This window comes from Salvelinus fontinalis, unplaced genomic scaffold (assembly GCF_029448725.1).
Source record: "Salvelinus fontinalis isolate EN_2023a unplaced genomic scaffold, ASM2944872v1 scaffold_0032, whole genome shotgun sequence".
NCBI classification, from domain to species: domain Eukaryota; kingdom Metazoa; phylum Chordata; class Actinopteri; order Salmoniformes; family Salmonidae; genus Salvelinus; species Salvelinus fontinalis.
The window spans coordinates 665,638-685,000 of NW_026600241.1; the positions used below are offsets into that span (position 1 = coordinate 665,638).

Sequence of the window (19,363 nt, forward strand, 5' to 3'; positions counted from 1 at the left end):
CGTGAGCCAGGTGCCCCGTTTCAAAGCCCATGGTGAAGGCGGCTCAAAACAAAAGTGACATAAATAAGCACGTGGAGTAATGAGTAGGAATCTGTGTTTTCACGCGCAAAAGTGATTGCTTTAAAAAAATGTTTTATCTGACTTCCCAATGAAAACTAGTTAGAAAATTCAAATATTTATTTGATAGAAAAGAGATGTATGTTTCTAGACGATGCACCATGCCGCCTTGTGGATAACATGACAGAGCGGCGCAGATTACTGTTCCATTTGAGAAGGGCGTTCCTCCCTCACCACTTTTGCCCGGTCACGGACCAGTGCCCTGCGGCTCAGCATAATGGAACCCACCCAATGTTTTCTATTGACACAAGCGGAGGAGAGGGATGGGGTTTTGCCAGAGGTAACGGAGGATGCATCCAAAGATGGGTCTACTTATACAGTGCCTTGCAAAAGTATTCATCCCCCTTGGCGGTTTTCCTATTTTGTAGCATTACAACCTGTAATTTACATTTATTTTGATTTTGATTTAGTCCAAATTGGTGAAGTGAAATTTAAAAAATGACTTGCTTCAAAAAATTCAAATAAAAAAATACGTAAAATTGGTGCGTGCATATGTATTCACGCCATTTGTTATGAAGCCCCTAAATAAGATCTGGTGCAACCAATTACCTTCAGAAGTCACATAATTAGTTAAATAAAGTCCACCTGTGTGCAATCTAAGTGTCACATGATCTCAGTATATATACACCTGTTCTGAAAGGCACCAGAGTGTGCAACACTACTAAACAATCGGCACCATGAAGACCAAGGAGCTCTCCAAACAGGTCAGGGACAAAGTTGTGGAGAAGTATAGATCAGGGTTGGGCTATAAAAAAATATCAGAAACTTTGAACATCCCACAGAGCACCATTAAATCCATTATTAAAAATTTTAAATAATATGGCACCACAACAAACCTGCCAAGAATGGGCCGCCCACCAAAACTCATGGACCAGGCAAGGAAGGCATTAATCAGAGAGGCAACAAAGAGACCAAAGATAACCCTAAAGGAGCTGCAAAGCTCCACAGCAGAGATTGGAGTTTCTGTACATAGGACCACCTTAAGCCGTACACTCCACAGAGCTGGGCTTTACGGAAGAGTGGCCAGAAAAAAGCCATTGCTCAAAGAAAAAAGTAAGCAAACATGTTTGCTGTTCGCCAAAAGGCATGTGGGAGACTCACCAAAAATATGGAAGAAGGTACTCTGGTCAGATGAGACTAAAATTGAGCTTTTTGGCCATCAAGGAAAACGCTATGTCTGGCGCAAACGCAACACCTCTCATCACCCCGAGAACACCATCCCCACAGTGAAGCATGGTGGTGGCAGCATCATGCTGTGGGGATGTTTTTCATTGGCAGGGACTGTGAAACTGGTCAGAATTGAAGGTATGATGGATGGCGCTAAATACAGGGGAATTCTTGAGGGAAACCTGTTTCAGTCTTCCAGAGATTTGAGACTGGGACAGAGGTTCACCTTCCAGCAGAAAAGTGACCCTAAGCATACTGCTAAAGCAACACTCATGTGCTTTAAAGGGAAACATTTAAATGTATTGGAATGGCCTAGTCAAAGCCCAGACCTCAATCCAATTGATAATCTGTGGTATGATTTAAATATTTCTGAACACCAGCGGAATCCATCCAACTTGAAGGAGCTGGAGCAGTTTTGCCCTGAAGAATGGGCAAAAATCCCAGTGGCTAGATGTGCCAAGCTTATAGAGACATATAGACTTATAGAGACATTTGGGGGGGGGGGGGGGGGGGGGGTGAATAGTTATGCACGCTCAAGTTCTGTTTTTTTGATTTCTTGTTTTTCACAATAAAAATTATTTTGCATCTTCAAGTGGTTACATGTTGTGTAAATCAAATGATACAAACCCCCCAAAAATCAATTTTAATTCCAGATTGTAAGACAACAAAATAGGGAAAATGCCATGGGGTTGAATACTTTCGCAAGCCACTGTACTTGTACTGTTCTAGAAGAATCTAGAAATGTTTTTGTTTTCACATTCTGCTGGAAATTCTGACTATTCATGTCACAAATGTTTGTTTCTTCGTATTGGAACCTTGTCTATGCCTTACTTTTTTAAACTACATATTTGCAATACTTCTAGATATGAGGTGTTTCTGCACAGAGAATACCATCGTTCACACTGGATATTTATTTATATACAGTATGTACAAATGAACAACTACATCAATTAATTAAAGAGTCTTGACTGAACTCTCAACCTCTAACATAATCTCATTATACCATTTTACATTTGAACAGACATTGTATTCAGTTTTAGCCCAGGTGCAATGACAGGGTAGAATATACATCATATACATGAGTTTAACTTGGATAAAATGAAAATATATTGGTATGTGCAATGAGGGCACTAGATAGCATCCAGTAATGCTGCTTACACCAATGGTAGACCTATGTACATGCCTGCAATATCTGTTAGCAGAAGAGACAATGTATTGTTAGAGAGAAATGGGGAGATACTATGAAAGTACTATCATAATAATACTGTGTTCTTCTGCATTCATTGACAAGAAAATATATAATCACTTAACAGTCATTACACATGTTTTGAAATATGTTTTGAAATATTCAATCCAACACATCTCTGTTGGTATTTTAGCATCACGATGGGGGAAAAAAAGTTAAAAACCACAAGATGTCAGCATGTATCGAAACAGTTAATTATCACTACAACAATGCAGGGTTAGGTAAGCACTCAGGTTGTAGGATAGGAGGGGCTCCAACAGCACTGACCCTCATGGACAGATCATTTGTCCATGTCCATCACTTTGAGGACAGGAACACAGTCTGTCCAAGAGTTTGTCCTTATGAATGTCCCATTTAGCCTACAAAGGCTTCTACACAGAATGCGGGACAGCTGGGTGTACCATAAGGGATTTGCACATCAGATTCAGTGGAGGCTGGTGAGGGGAGAACGGCTCATAATAATGGCTGGAATGGAGTAAATGGAATGGTATCAAAAACATGGTTTTCATGTGTTTGATACAATTCTATCCATTACAGTCTATTTCAGCCATTATTATGAGCCTTCCTCCCCTCAGCAGCCGCAACTGATTCAGTTGATCTTAGTCTGACTTGATTGCTATCTTGATAACGGCTGGTTAGTTCGACAGGTTTGAGCTGCACTGAAGTGGAGTGGAGCAGCTGTGTGGCATGCATGCTTGGTCAAGCAGAGCTCTCAGTTAACGACACTGAGTACTGGTTGATCTTTAATCGGACGTGGCAGGACGAGGAACTGCGTAGAAAACACACACACACATACACACACACAAACAGGGTTGGGCACACAATGACTGGAGGTGCCACTGACTGGAGGTGCCACTGATGAGAGCTGGTCCAGATTAGTCACAGTTCTGTAGAATGGCTCCATCCTAATGTGCTTGTTGGAAGTCCTTCTTCCTGTGGGGTTGGTTTCCCAAGACGTGGTCAATCTCTGTGGCAATGCCTGCTGTCATCTTTGGAATGACCTAGAATACATGAAGAAGAGAAACAATACCATTGATTCAGTCAGTTGTTATGTTGGTAGTAGTTAGTTAGTTAGTAACTACAACACAATAGGCATCCATAATTGTAAATAAACAGTGTAGGCATAGACTAGAGAAGGGGAGCAGTATGAGTGCTGAGAAATAGATGTCAGTGTCCCAAATTGACGCCTAAACCTTGCATCCTTAGCCTCGCCAGCCAGCCTGATCTGTGAATGATAGTGTCGCAGCGTTGACTATCATTAAATGTGAAGACTGTTCATTTATCAAATCAATTATCCGTCATTTAATTACGTGATTAAACTAATCATGTAACTTTAATTAACTAGGAAGCCGGGGCACCACGGGAAAATGTTTAAAGAGTGTTTATTAAACAAATATAACTCTTCAGATATTTTCACTCACTTATTAATGCATTATGACCTCATCAGGCATATTCTGAATGTAGCAAACCCTTGGATATCTGCACGAACCCTAACATAGATCATGAGTCAGCGATATACAAATTGGCTTAATTATTTCTTTACTATCTAACTTAATCAATCACAAAATTACATAAACACACACATAGGTCATACATTGGTTACTGACATGATAGAAATGTCCCTAGTGGGCTGATATGATGGCTTGGTAGACAAAGGAAAGGGGGTGGGGACAGTTCGAGAGCGGGAAAGAGTTAATAACTACACTTATGAAATGCTAATACTTTTAACATGAACAGCCCCTCATTCGAAAATAAATTGCAATTTACATATTTACATCTGTATGCCTTTGTTGTCCCTCTCTGATCACCGATCTGTCTGCTGGATAGTCAGTCGACAGAAAGCCTCTGGTTTGTCCACCAGAGATCAAAGTCTGTTGTAGTTGTTATAATGGATACTTCAGAGTACCATTCAGAAATGTTCTTTAAATCGGATGCATTTACCAGACTAAAGTATTTAAACAGCTGCAGCCTGAATAATTGGTTTTAAGTTTGTAGATTTCTTCACCATTTCAGCATGGGAATGACCTCCACGTTCTCTGGTCTCGTGCTTTGGTAGAGTTGTAGTTTGAACCACTTCACACACCAGCTTCACCAAGCATGTTTTGGTCTCTAGAGTGATAGCCATTCCAACGGGGGGACATCGTCCTGGCCTTATCGACAATAGCGAGATCAGGGAGGCTCACGAGGCTACTGCATCTAAGATGATTTGATAGGTATAACTTCCACCTAGCTTATCAGTGAGCAAGTGGAGCCACTACCATATTGCGTACACCTGTCAAATCCTCTCAGATCTCCACACGTACATAGGGCATGGGCACAGGAGGCTTCTGAGGGGAGGACGGCTCATAATAATGTTTGCAATGGGAAAAAATGGAATGGCATCAAACACCTGGAAACCACTAAGTTAAGGATCTTTAGACTAAACACCTCCCTCTGCAACTGGATCCTGGACTTCCTGATGGCCGCCCCCAGATGGTAAGGGTAGGCAACAACACGTCTGCCACGCTGATCCTCAACACTGGGGCCCCTCAGGGGTGTGTACTTAGTCCACACCTGTACTCCCTGTTCACCCACAACTGCGTGGCCAAACACGACTCCAACACCATCATTAAGTTTGCTGACGACACAACAATCACCGACAACGATGAGACAGCCTATAGGGAGGTCAGAGAACTGGAAGTGTGTTGCTAGGACAACAACCTCTCCCTCAATGTGAGCAAGACAAAGGAGCTGATCGTGGACTACAGGAAAAGGCGGGCCGAACAGGCCCCCATTAACATCAACGGTCGCTGTAGTGGAGCGGGTCGAGAGTTTCAAGTTCCTTGGTGTTCACATCACCAACAATCTATCATGGTCCAAACACAGTTGTGAAGAGGGCATGACAAAACTTTTCCCCCCTCAGGAGACTGAAAAGATTTGGCATGGGTCCCCAGATCCTCAAAAGGTTCTACAGCTGCACCATCAAGACCACCCTGACCAGTTGCATCACAGCCTGGTATGGCAACTACTCGGCATCTGACCATAAGGCGCTACAGAGGGTTGTGCGTACGGCCCAGTATATCACTGGGGCCAAGCTTCCTGCCATCCCGGACCTATATAATAGGCGGTGTCAGAGGAAAGCCCATAAAATTGTCAGAGACTCCAGTCACCCTAGTCATAGACTGTTTTCTCCGCTACCGCACGGCAAGCGGTACCGCAGCGCCAAGTCATAAGACTACTGAACAATTAATCAAATGGCCACCGGACTATTACATTGACCCCCCCGCCCCTCCTCCATTTGTTTTGTACACTGCTGCTACTCACTGTTTATTATCTATGCATAGTCACTTCACCCCAACCTACATGTACAAATTACCTCTAACATGTAACCCCCCCCGCACACTGACTCGGTACCGGTGCCCCCTGTATAAACCTCGTTATTGTTATGTTATTGTGTTACTTTTGATAATTTTTTACTTTAGTTTATTTGGTAAATATTTTCTTAACTCTTCTTGAACTGCACTGTTGGTTAAGGGCTTGTAAGTAAGAATTTCACGGTAAGGTCTACACTTGTTGTATTTGGCGCATGTGACAAATAAAGTTTGATTTGATTTATTTTATGTTTTTATTATCATTCCACCTATTCCGCTCCAGCCATTAACATGAGCCCATCCTCCCCAATTAAGGTGCCACCAACCTCCTGTGGGCATAGAGTCTCAGGGTCGATTTTGCATTGGGCCTAAAACAGCTTAAAATGTATTCTTCAAGGTAGTCCTTCTTCCCTTAATGAAAAAGGTAAACTATATGAGAGATGCTCCTTGCCTCCATGGCCCTCAGGTTCTCTATAAGCTGGATGGGGTTGGATGTTCCCAGCAGCACTGAGCTCACTCCTTCATTTCTCAGACACCAGGCTGCAGAGAGAGAGAAGGGGAGGTAACAGGGTTGAGTTCATTAGGGCATGCAACGGAAAACATTTTGCAATGGAAAATGAAAATGTACGTTTGTTATTGGACAAGTCCCTTATGGAGGTAGTCCCTCCATTACTCATAAAGGGTCATCTTCCACATCCAGCATGGTTATTTGTCTATTTTTTGGGGTACCTTTATTTTACCAGGTTAGTCTCATTGAGATGAACAATCTCTTTTACAATACCTGGCCAAAATAGCAGCACACAAAGTTGCAGACACATTTATAACATAAAACACAAAGCACTACAGTTTAAAAAATATACATTTACACATTGAACAGCAGGATGGTTTGGGAAAGTGTGGTGCAACTAGGGTTCAAAACATTGACAGCCCCCCCATTTCATTTGGCATCATAGTGTGTAACCCTTCTTTAAAATAAATTATAGGGACGAGCTCCTGTAATTTCAGCACCCTTTGAAGCTCGTTCCATGCGTGTGATTGGGCTTACGAGTGGCGCAGTGGTCTAAGGCACTGCATCTTAGTGCTAGAGGTATTGCTACAGACCCTGGTTTGATTCCAGGCTGTATCACAACTGGCCATGATTGGGAGTCCAATTGGGCGGTGCACAATTGGTCCAGCATTGTTTGGCTGGGGTAGGCCGTCATTGTAAATAAGAATTTGATCCTAACTGACTTGCCCAGTTAAATAAAATAAAAAAATTAAGTAAGGGGCAGAGAACTGAAAAGCTTTTTTCTGTACGGGCCTTAGGCACAATCAAGTGAACGCAGGCGATAGTTTTAATTTGTCGGCTGGACAATGTAGTTACACAAGTAAAATGGGAGTCGTCTCAATGTGGCCTTCTAAATAAAACCTACCAATGATTTAATCTCCGAAGAGCTAAGGAAGACCAGCCCACTCTCATGTAAAGGTTACAGTGATGTGTGAGGGCTTTGGTACACAGTTTCCAGCATATGTAATGATGCCATAGGGGCATACATGTACAATATATCACCAAAATCAATTACAGGCACGAAAGAAGTGGAAACAAGCCACTTTCTCGCTTTAAAAAAAAAAATGGATTTATTACTAAAATAAAAACGCAATTTGAGCCTAACCTTTTCGTGAAAACCATCAACTTTGTCTTTTCAGCATTTGTGTTACTGATATCTTACCGATAGCTAATTGTGGCAGAGTGCAGCTCAGCTTTTCAGAGATGGTAGTGAGCTCCTTCAGCTTGGCCTGTTGTTTCCTCCCTTCTTCGCTCACTATCTTCTCCTTTAACCAGGCGTACGGCTGGAAGAGAGGAAGAAGACCAGTCTTAGACACCACCTGAGGACCAAGCTGACATTCATAAATCCCCTCAGATGTTTTTTGGGACAATCAGATACGAGCAGTACCTTCATGGAGGCCCTGGAGCATTCTGGGATGCCATTCTCATACTTCCCAGTGATGATTCCACAGGCCAGAGGTGACCAGGAGACCACACCCACACCTGCAATGGTACATGGGAGTTAGGTCACATGACAGGCAGGGTAATCATCAGATTATCATGGTACTGAAGGACAAAAGTACTGGTATCAAGAGTTTACCTTTTGCAGTTTGGAATATTGACTCAGCTCGACATTAGACCACTTTTGACAAACTTAGAATTTTGGGGTGAACTACTACTACTGCACAGTCTGTTACCAGTCTGATCCTGGTTGTGCATTTCAAGGGTGTTTTATAGGACACTTGAATGCAGTTCCAAAGTGTGACAAATCTAAAATCTAGTGAGTTTGTGAGATGGTGTTACTATTACACCTGCCTATCTTATGGTAGAGCTCAGGTAGCTGTGTCTCCACCTTGTCCCTCTGGAAGAAGTGGTACTCAGCCTGCTCACACACCGGAGGGATCAGGTTAAACTGTCGTGCAACTGAGTACGCTTCCTGAAAAAATGTTGAGAGGAGAAGGAAAGAGGGGAGGTGGGCAGAACCAAGGTGAAAACAATGTTGACTGTTCACCTTTTCAATCTTCTCTTGTTAATGTCAGACCAAACTTCCATATCTTCAAAAGTATTGATTTTACAAGACAGCGCCTGACCTTTTCAGACTTCATTCACCTTTTCAAACACTATAATGTTTGTTTACTCTCTAATGTCAGACTTCAAAAGCATTTATATCCCAAGCATGCTACAGTGAATTATGTGTACAGATCGTGCAGGTCTTCACACTGCTGAAGGGGGTATGAAGTTGACGTATTGGGAAGTTGTGAGAGAATTTGCCTACTTACCATAATCTCCATGGCAGACCATCGTGATGTCCCCCAGTACATGGACATGCCATTGTTGATCAAATGGGTCATCGCCCTCACAATCTCTGCAGAGACAAAAACATTAAAAACCTGCTAGCTACGGGAGGGTTACGGGAGGGATACAGGAGGGATATGGGAGGGTTACGGGAGGGATACAGGAGGGTTACGGGAGGGATACAGGAGGGATATGGGACGGTTACGGGAGGGATACAGGAGGGATATGGGAGGGTTACGGGAGGGATACAGGAGGGTTACGGGAGGGATACAGGAGGGATATGGGAGGGTTACGGGAGGGATACAGGAGGGATACAGGAGGGATATGGGAGGGTTACGGGAGGGATACAGGAGGGATATGGGAGGGTTACGGGAGGGATACAGGAGGGATATGGGAGGGATATGGGAGGGTTACGGGAGGGATACAGGAGGGTTATGGGAGGGTTACGGGAGGGATACAGGAGGGATATGGGAGGGTTACGGGAGGGATACAGGAGGGATATGGGAGGGATATGGGAGGGTTACGGGAGGGATACAGGAGGGTTATGGGAGGGTTACGGGAGGGATACAGGAGGGATATGGGAGGGTTACGGGAGGGATACAGGAGGAATATGGGAGGGATATGGGAGGGTTACGGGGGGGATACAGGAAGGATACAGGAGGGATATGGGAGGGTTACGGGAGGGATACAGGAGGGATATGGGAGGGTTACGGGAGGGATACAGGAGGGATATGGGAGGGTTACGGGAGGGATACAGGAGGGATATGGGAGGGTTACGGGAGGGATACAGGAGGAATATGGGAGGGTTACGGGAGGGATACAGGAGGGAATATGGGAGGGTTACGGGAGGGATACAGGAGGGATATGGGAGGGTTACGGGAGGGATACAGGAGGGGTATGGGAGGGTTACGGGAGGGATACAGGAGGGATATGGGAGGGTTAAAGGGGGGGATATGGGAGGGTCACGGGAGGGATACAGGAGGGTTACGGGAGGGATACAGGAGGGATACAGGAGGGATATGGGAGGGTTACGGGAGGGATACGGGAGGGATATGGGAGGGTTACGGGAGGGATACAGGAGGGATATGGGAGGGTTACGGGAGGGATACAGGAGGGATACGGGAGGGATATGGGAGGGTTACGGGAGGGATACAGGAGGAAATAGGAGGGATATGGGAGGGTTACGGGAGGGATACAGGAGGGACAGAGGGGGTGTAGGTCTAGGTTGCTGTTTCCCACATTCTGGAAGAAGGGAGTCAAGAGAGTTTAGCAAAAATAAGGGGAAATAATGTTTTAAAGAAACGTTCCACTCAAAATACAACCTTATATGATTGGTCCATTCATTTGTACATGGAAGGTTGTGTTTTGAGGTGAACGTCCCTTCTCACAGATGAAACCTGATATGATAAAGATACTCTAACTTGTAGGAGTAGTTCTGAGACATTAGAGGGCGCCTCAGCTCCTTCTTTTACAACCTCAAAAAGATCACTTCTCATTAGCTAGAATCCTTCATTGGTGAAACTGAAACTGACATGTCAGTTTGGGATATTAGAACAACAAAGAAGTTACCGCAAATAACAAACCCATTTATATTTAATTATTTTTTATTTAACTAGGAAAGTCAGTTAAGAACAAATTTTTATTTAAAATGACAGCCCACCCCCCCAGGCCAAACCCTAACTGGGACGATGCTGGACCAATTGTGCGCCGCCCTATGAGACTCCCAATCACGGCCGGTTGTGATACAACCTGGAATCAAACCAGGGTCTGTAGTGATGCCTCTAGCACTGAGATGCAGTGCCTTAGATTGCTGCGCCACTTTAAGTCATCTTTTTTCTTTCTCACAGACATTCCGAATGAAGGGACCATTTCAATTCCATCTGCATGTCTGTATTGCCGCCGAGCTCCACTACCACAGCTGAGTACATCAATTAATCCATTCAGTTCAGTCTCATTGAATAATAATCGCCAAACAACCGCTCAAAAGGCTCGAGTCAGAAGCCATTTGAAAGCAGCCTGCTGCTAAAGGGGCGAGTTAAAAAACATTACAAACAAAAGGAAACCGGTGAAAGGATTTGTACCATTGAGCAAGAAGCCCAGAATATATCCTCCATCCTCCTATGGCCAGTGCAGGACAAGATTTCATATGAGATATTGTTTGCTGAGGTAATATTAATCCAAACGCCAAATGCCGCAGTGCCAGACTGAAAAGACCCAGTCAGCTGAGAGAGAGAGAGATGACAGATGATGGAGCAGAAGTCTCTCGTAGTGGACCTTTGTCGGTTCTGTTTGTGCCTCAGGGTATAGAGTGGTACTGCAGGGTCATGGTGGTGTGGAGATACACAAGACAGCTGATATTTATTAATGGGAGTAGAGTAAGTAATGCAAGGATACAAGGTGTCTAACCAAGAGATACCGGAATCTCTGGAACATGTGATTCAATACCATGTACTTAATATGTCCCACAAGGGGCAATTATGCTTGGCAAGCAGTGCAATCAGTGCAATTTGGTAGCTATACAATAACGTACATCTCTCTCTTTCTTTCTCTTTTAATCCACCCTCTGCCCTTCTCTACCTCTCTCCTTTTATCCGTCTTTCTTTCTTTCTCTAACCAAAACAAGAACACATGACGATAACACAGTACAACCACACAGAGTTTGGATGATAAAATGATACACTTATAGACCTGTAGTCTAATCAACAAATTCAATTGCAACAGGATGCTGAAGGATGAAATGTAAAACAGGGAGATTAATGAAGTTGAAAGCGAGATGAACCTAGATCAGAGTGGGATTAAAAAAAAGAGTGATTCCCTTTCATGAGCAGCTCATTCTGCGAGCCTACATACAGCGGAGAGAGCCAAAGTGTGTGGGTGAAACAGGTGGGAGGTGGAGAGGAGAAAATGCCAGGCGTGAACAACAATACATCTGTTCTGAGAGAGAGAGAGGGGGGGGAGGAAAAGAGAGAAAGATAGAAAGACTGAAAGAGATGGAGAGATTGCGTGTGTTGGTCATCAAATTCTATGAATTCTTAGCCAATGGTTCACCTGAGCTTCTAAGGTAACGGTAGATGATCAATGCCTATACCCATAGCAACAGAGTAGCCTGATGTACACTCACAAAACAACACTTCATATGCCCTCTTTCACAACAGTGCCCTCTTCAGTGGCCTGCCCTCGGGCTCAAAAGTTCCAGCAAGTCATTACTTTCCAACCCCAGGGCTGGCTGAGGTACAGTGGGGCAAAAAAGTATTTAGCCGTACGCTCCTTCTATCAGCAAGGGCATTGAAGATGAAACGTGGCTGGGTCTTTCAGCATGACAATGATCCCAAACACACCGCCCGGGCAACGAAGGAATGGCTTCGTAAGAAGCATTTCAAGGTCCTGGAGTGGCCTAGCCAGTCTCCAGATCTCAACCCCATAGAAAATCTTTGGAGGGAGTTGAAAGCCCGTGTTGCCCAGCAACGGCCCCAAAACATCACTGCTCTAGAGGAGATCTGCATGGAGGAATGGGCCAAAATACCAGCAACAGTGTGTGAAAACCTTGTGAAGACTTACAGAAAACGTTTGACCTCTGTCATTGCCATCAAAGGGTATATAACAAAGTATTGAGATAAACTTTTGTTATTGACCAAATACTTATTTCCACCATAATTTGCAAATAAATTCATTAAAAATCCTACAATGTGATTTTCTGGATTTTTTCTTCTCATTTTGTCTGTCATAGTTGAAGTGTACCAATGACGAAAATTACAGGCCTCTCTCATCTTTTTAAGTGGGAGAACTTGCACAATTGGTGGCTGACTAAATACTTTTTTGCCCCACTATATATCTCATGTCGAAGGATTACTTGCTGTGTACACGGTGGGCAGAGGGCAGACAAATATTGGTATTTAGCAAAAACAGAAGGATGAGTGGGTTTGAGGTGTGTGTATTTAATTTGTTTGTTTGTCTCTGTGTGTGAATCTGTGTGTGTTTGAGCATGTGTGTGTGTTTGCATGTGTGTGTGTGTGTTTGCCTGTGCCTGTATGTGTGAGTTTGCTTGCTTGTTTGCTGACTAACACCCCACTGATAAACACTGTGCTGTGTTTATGTCACGTTGTATAAGGATTGGAAACAGGTGCAGGAATGCCCCCCAAAATTTTTTTTAATTCCACTACCCAAAATAGCATGCGTCATGAACATGACGGGGACGAATATATAAAACACAGGGCTGTAACCTAAAAAAAGAGCGAGATGTAAACCTCTAATAAATACACGGGACGAGACCCGTAACAACAATACACGGGACGAGACCCGTAACAACAATACACGGGACGAGACCCGTAACAACACTACACGGGACGAGACCCGTAATAACACTACACGGGACGAGACCCGTAATAACAATACACGGGACGAGACCCGTAATAACAATACACGGGACGAGACCCGTAATAACAATACACGGGACGAGACCCGTAACAACAATACACGGGACGAGACCCGTAACAACAATACACGGGACGAGACCCGTAACAACACTACACGGGACGAGACCCGTAATAACACTACACGGGACGAGACCCGTAATAACAATACACGGGACGAGACCCGTAATAACAATACACGGGACGAGACCCGTAACAACAATACACGGGACGAGACCCGTAATAACAATACACGGGACGAGACCTGTAACAACACTACACGGGACGAGACCCGTAACAACAATACACGGGACGAGACCCGTAACAACAATACACGGGACGAGACCCGTAACAAAACACTACACGGGACGAGACCCGTAATAACAATACACGGGACGAGACCCGTAACAAAACACTACACGGGACGAGACCCGTAACAACAATACAGGGACGAGACCCGTAACAACACTACACGGGACGTGACCCGTAACAACAATACACGGGACGAGACCCGTAACAACAATACACGGGACGAGACCCGTAACAACAATACACGGGACGAGACCCGTAATAACAATACACGGGACGAGACCCGTAATAACAAGTATACACTAACACGCAAGCCGATACAACAGAGCACAGGTACTCACAAGACCAACGGACATGGAACAATAATCAACAAGGACAATGGAGAACAGAGGTCACATACTAATCAGGGGGAATGGGAACCAGGTGTGCGTAATGAGCGAAGACAGTCCGGGGTTGGTGGTGATGATCCAGTTCAGTGACGCCTAGAAGGGAATGAGCAGCAGTGCCGGGGGAATCTGTGACAGTTTAAGCCTTATCCTTCCACGCAGGTGTTTTTGAACAGAGTGAGACGCCTGTCCTTGAGATTCCTACTGCAGTAGGCCATCACAATAAAGCTGGGGTGAGACAGGGACTGAGGCATCTATCCTGCCTGGCTGCTTCTGTGGCTTATAGGATGACAAACCAAGGACAGACACTCACCTCACTCCAGGCACTTGTGGACACATTTGTCTCTCTTTCTTTCTCTTGGAATCCACCCTCTACCCTTCTTTCTACCTCTTTCTTTATTTCCTGTCTTTCTTTCTTTCTATCTATCTATCTCAACCTCTCATCTCTCTCTCTGATTGACTAAGCCAGGGCAGACAGATACAGGAATATAGATACAGAGGCTCCATACACAGTGTTGTGAATTAATTGGATATGTTTAGAGGACTGAAAATATGGTTTTATTTGTGCTGCTGAGGGAGGGAGGGATGGAGGGAGGGAGGGTGGGATGGAGGGAGGGTGGGATGGAGGGAGGGAGGGTGGGTGGGTGGGTGGGTGGAAAAAGAGGGATAGATGGATGGATAAAAACCCTGTTTATGCTTCTTTTGATGAGTCAACCTGTCCTCCTGTCAACCTGTTAACCTATCTGCCTGTCAACCTGTCCGCCTGTCAACCTGTTAACCTATCTGCCTGTCAACCTGTCCGCCTGTCAACCTGTTAACCTATCTGCCTGTCAACCTGTCTGCCTGTCAACCTGTTAACCTGTCTGCCTGTCAATCTATCTGCCTGTCAACCTATCTGCCTGTCAGCCTGTCTGACAGTCAGCCTGTCTGCCTGTCAACTTGTTAGCCTATCTGCCTGTCAACCTGTCTGACTGTCAACTTGTCTGCCTGTCAACCTGTTAACCTATCTCCCTGTCAACCTATCTGCATGTCAACCTGTCTGACTGTCAACCTGTCTGACTGTCTTTTCATCTTTATCTGTTTGTGTTTCCATTTGTGGCCCTGTTAATATTGTGTTAATACTGTCTTAAACTCATAGGTGCAAGAAGAGAGATCCGTGGAAACACATATAGTTGATCTCTTACTAGACCACCAGTTCCATAGTGATACATACTACAGGAGTAGCGTACTGTGCAGGAGGCTGTTGCTATCCTCATGATGAAGGCTGTGATGCTGAAACACACTGGTTTTAAATAACAACAAAGCATTTTCTATTCGTCTTCCAACAGTAGCTGAATATTTCTCCCACGTCTGATCTATCACTGCAGACTTCTTTGTCCAGTCCAGTTCTTCATCATTCGCAATGTATCACTCGGACCATGCTATTGGCAGTGTGTCCGAGGGGTTTGTGGCAGGTTTGGTATTAATGACGTGTGTTGCCCTTTGACTCCGCTCTGCGTACTGTGGATGTATATATCTCTATATATATGTATATGTAGATGTATGTAGATGTATATGTATGTATATATATTTATGTAGATGTATATATCTCTATATATATGTAGATGTATGTAGATGTATGTATATATATTTATGTAGATGTATATATATGTATATATATATGTATATATATGTAGATGTGTATATATATATATATATGTAGATGTATATGTATGTAGATGTATATGTAGATGTATATGTATATATATGTGTATATATATATATATATATGTATGTAGATGTATATATATGTAGATGTATATGTATATATATGTATATGTATATATATATGTATATATATGTATATGTAGATGTATATATATGTAGATATATATGTATGTAGATGTATACAGTATGTATATATATATGTATATGTGTATATATATGTGTATATGTATGTAGATGTATATATATGTATATGTAGATGTCTAAGTATATATATGTGTATAAATATATATATGTATGTAGATGTATATATATGTATATATATGTGGATGTATATACATGTATATATATGTAGATGTATATATATGTAGATGTATATGTGTGTATATATATATGTAGATGTATATGTGTATATATATATATATATAGATGTATATGTTATATGGAAGAGAAGAATAGAATAGTGAAAGAAAGGAGGAAAGGAGGAGAATGATAGTAACAAAGATATATTTTTTACAAATGACCTCACTCAGCCAACCCCCAGTGGGATGTGAGTAGTCACACACACACACACACACACACACACACACACACACACACACACACACACACACACACACACACACACACACACACACACACACACACACACACACACACACACACACACACACACACACACACACACACACACACACACACACACACAGACATATAAATACAATCACAATAAAAAATAAATAGATTCACTCAAAAGAAATCTGCACATTCACCCCATAATAATATAATCCATGGGGATTTCATTAGGCACACAGAAATCTCTCACAATCTCATATAATTATTCGCTGCTAACAACAATTCAAGCCTCCTGTACTATATATAGAATGAAGCTCTTGACGTTCAAAGCTCAGAAGAACCCCCACTAATATTGACCAATCTACAGGAAGCCTGAGTGTTATCTCCTAAAATGAATTAAGAGTCATGTTAACCTGTTCCATGTGTTGGGATGGGAGGCCAGTGTGTAGGTAGTGGGTTAACCTGTTTCATGTGTTGGGATGGGAGGCCAGTGTATAGGTAGTGGGTTAACCTGTTTCATGTGTTGGGAGGGGAGGCCAGTGTGTAGGTAGTGGGTTAACCTGTTTCATGTGTTGGGATGGGAGGCCAGTGTGTAGGTAGTGGGTTAACCTGTTTCATTTGTTGGGATGGGAGGCCAGTGTGTAGGTAGTGGGTTAACCTGTTTCATGTGTTGGGAGGGGAGGCCAGTGTGTAGGTAGTGGATTAACCTGTTTCATGTGTTGGGATGGGAGGCCAGTGTGTAGGTAGTGAGTTAACCTGTTTCATGTGTTGGGATGGGAGGCCAGTGTGTAGGTAGTGGGTTAACCTGTTTCATGTGTTGGGATGGGAGGCCAGTGTGTAGGTAGTGGATTAACCTGTTTCATGTGTTGGGAGGGGAGGCCAGTGTGTAGGTAGTGGGTTAACCTGTTTCATGTGTTGGGATGGGAGGCCGGTGTGTAGGTAGTAGGTTAACCTGTTTCATGTGTTGGGATGGGAGGCCGGTGTGTAGGTAGTGGGTTAACCTGTTTCATGTGTTGGGATGGTAGGCCAGTGTGTAGGTAGTGGGTTAACCTGTTTCATGTGTTGGGATGGGAGGCCAGTGTGTAGGTAGTGGATTAACCTGTTTCATGTGTTGGGATGGTAGGCCAGTGTGTAGGTAGTGGGTTAACCTGTTTCATGTGTTGGGATGGGAGGCCGGTGTGTAGGTAGTGGGTTAACCTGTTTCATGTGTTGGGATGGGAGGCCAGTGTGTAGGTAGTGGGTTAACCTGTTTCATGTGTTGGGATGGGAGGCCAGTGTGTAGGTAGTGGGTTAACCTGTTTCATGTGTTGGGATGGGAGGCCAGTGTGTAGGTAGTGGGTTAACCTGTTTCATGTGTTGGGAAGGGAGGCCAGTGTGTAGGTAGTGGGTTAACCTGTTTCATGTGTTGGGAGGGGAGGCCAGTGTGTAGGTAGTGGATTAACCTGTTTCATGTGTTGGGAGGGGAGGCCAGTGTGTAGGTAGTGGATTAACCTGTTTCATGTGTTGGGAGGGGTGGCCAGTGTGTAGGTAGTGGGTTAACCTGTTTCATGTGTTGGGATGGGAGGCCAGTGTGTAGGTAGTGGATTAACCTGTTTCATGTGTTGGGAGGGGTGGTCAGTGTGTAGGTAGTGGGTTAACCTGTTTCATGTGTTGGGAGGGGTGGCCAGTGTGTAGGTAGTGGATTAACCTGTTTCATGTGTTGGGAGGGGAGGCCAGTGTGTAGGTAGTGGGTTAACCTGTTTCATGTGTTGGGATGGGAGGCCAGTGTGTAGGTAGTGGATTAACCTGTTTCATGTGTTGGGAGGGGAGGCCAGTGTGTAGGTAGTGGGTTAACCTGTTTCATGTGTTGGGAGGGGTGGCCAGTGTGTAGGTAGTGGGTTAACCTGTTTCATGTGTTGGGATGGGAGGCCAGTGTGTAGGTTGTGGATTAACCTGTTTCATGTGTTGGGAGGGGTGGCCAGTGTGTAGGTAGTGGGTTAACCTGTTTCATGTGTTGGGATGGGAGGCCAGTGTGTAGGTAGTGGGTTAACCTGTTTCATGTGTTGGGAGGGGAGGGGAGGCCAGTGTGTAGGTAGTGGGTTAACCTGTTTCATGTGTTGGGAGGGGTGGCCAGTGTGTAGGTAGTGGGTTAACCTGTTTCATGTGTTGGGATGGGAGGCCGGTGTGTAGGTAGTAGGTTAACCTGTTTCATGTGTTGGGATGGGAGGCCGGTGTGTAGGTAGTGGGTTAACCTGTTTCATGTGTTGGGAGGGGTGGCCAGTGTGTAGGTAGTGGGTTAAACTGTTTCATGTGTTGGGAGGGGAGGCCAGTGTGTAGGTAGTGGGTTAACCTGTTTCATGTGTTGGGATGGGAGGCCGGTGTGTAGGTAGTGGGTTAACCTGTTTCATGTGTTGGGATGGGAGGCCGGTGTGTAGGTAGTGGGTTAACCTGTTTCGTGTGATTTAATCGTGTGGATTTTATGGGTGAATCATCTTGTTTTGCTTCAACAGCTGATTAAGGAGACAGATCTTCTATATGATGATTGATGACAGCAACTTACTTTAATGTAGTGATGAATATCACATGATGTACAACCATGATACATGTAGTGATTCAGTCACTGTGTTAGCACTGGAAGGCAGTGATACTCTAGTGATTCAGTCACTGTGTTAGCACTGGAAGGCAGTGATACTCTAGTGATTCAGTCACTGTGTTAGCACTGGAAGGCAGTGATACTCTAGTAATTCAGTCACTGTGTTAGCACTGGAAGGCAGTGATAATCTAGTGATTCAGTCACTGTGTTAGTACTGGAAGGCAGTGATACTCTAGTGATTCAGTCACTGTGTTAGTACTGGAAGGCAGTGATAATCGAGTAATTCAGTCACTGTGTTAGCACTGGAAGGCAGTGATAATCTAGTGATTCAGTCACTGTGTTAGCACTGGAATGGGTTAGGGGTTAGGGGTTAGGGAAAATAGGATTTTGAATGGGACTGAATTGTATGTCCCCACAAGGTTAGCTGTACAAGACTGTGTGTGTGTGTGTGTGTGTGTGTGTGTGTGTGTGTGTGTGTGTGTGTGTGTGTGTGTGTGTGTGTGTGTGTGTGTGTGTGTGTGTGTGTGTGTGTGTGTGTGTGTGTGTGTGTGTGTGTGTGTGTGTGTGTGTGTGTGTGTGTGTGTGTGTGCAAGCAAAACAAAATTAGTGCCAAAGTAAACCAACCACAATACCATCAATCACTCCCCTCCCTGCCAGTCTCAGCGCCCACTCCATCCCTGCCAGTCTCAGACCCCACTCCATCCCT

At 44.2% G+C, this 19,363-nt stretch overlaps 1 protein-coding gene across 3 annotated transcripts in view; it reads right to left on the reverse strand.

The window, feature by feature from the left end:
- Positions 1–2,180: 2,180 nt before the first annotated feature.
- Positions 2,181–19,363, reverse strand: part of kcnab1b (potassium voltage-gated channel subfamily A regulatory beta subunit 1b) — a 69,316-nt gene continuing 52,133 nt past the window's right edge. For all 3 annotated transcript variants that reach the window (XM_055910823.1, XM_055910826.1, XM_055910824.1), the window contains exons 9-14: positions 8,686–8,771; positions 8,222–8,342; positions 7,815–7,909; positions 7,590–7,710; positions 6,332–6,420; positions 2,181–3,531 (exon numbers count right to left, since the gene is read on the reverse strand). In XM_055910823.1, coding sequence (XP_055766798.1) covers positions 3,436–3,531; positions 6,332–6,420; positions 7,590–7,710; positions 7,815–7,909; positions 8,222–8,342; positions 8,686–8,771 — 608 coding nt within the window. In that variant the 3' untranslated portion in view covers positions 2,181–3,435. The remainder of the gene's footprint in view (positions 3,532–6,331; positions 6,421–7,589; positions 7,711–7,814; positions 7,910–8,221; positions 8,343–8,685; positions 8,772–19,363) is intronic.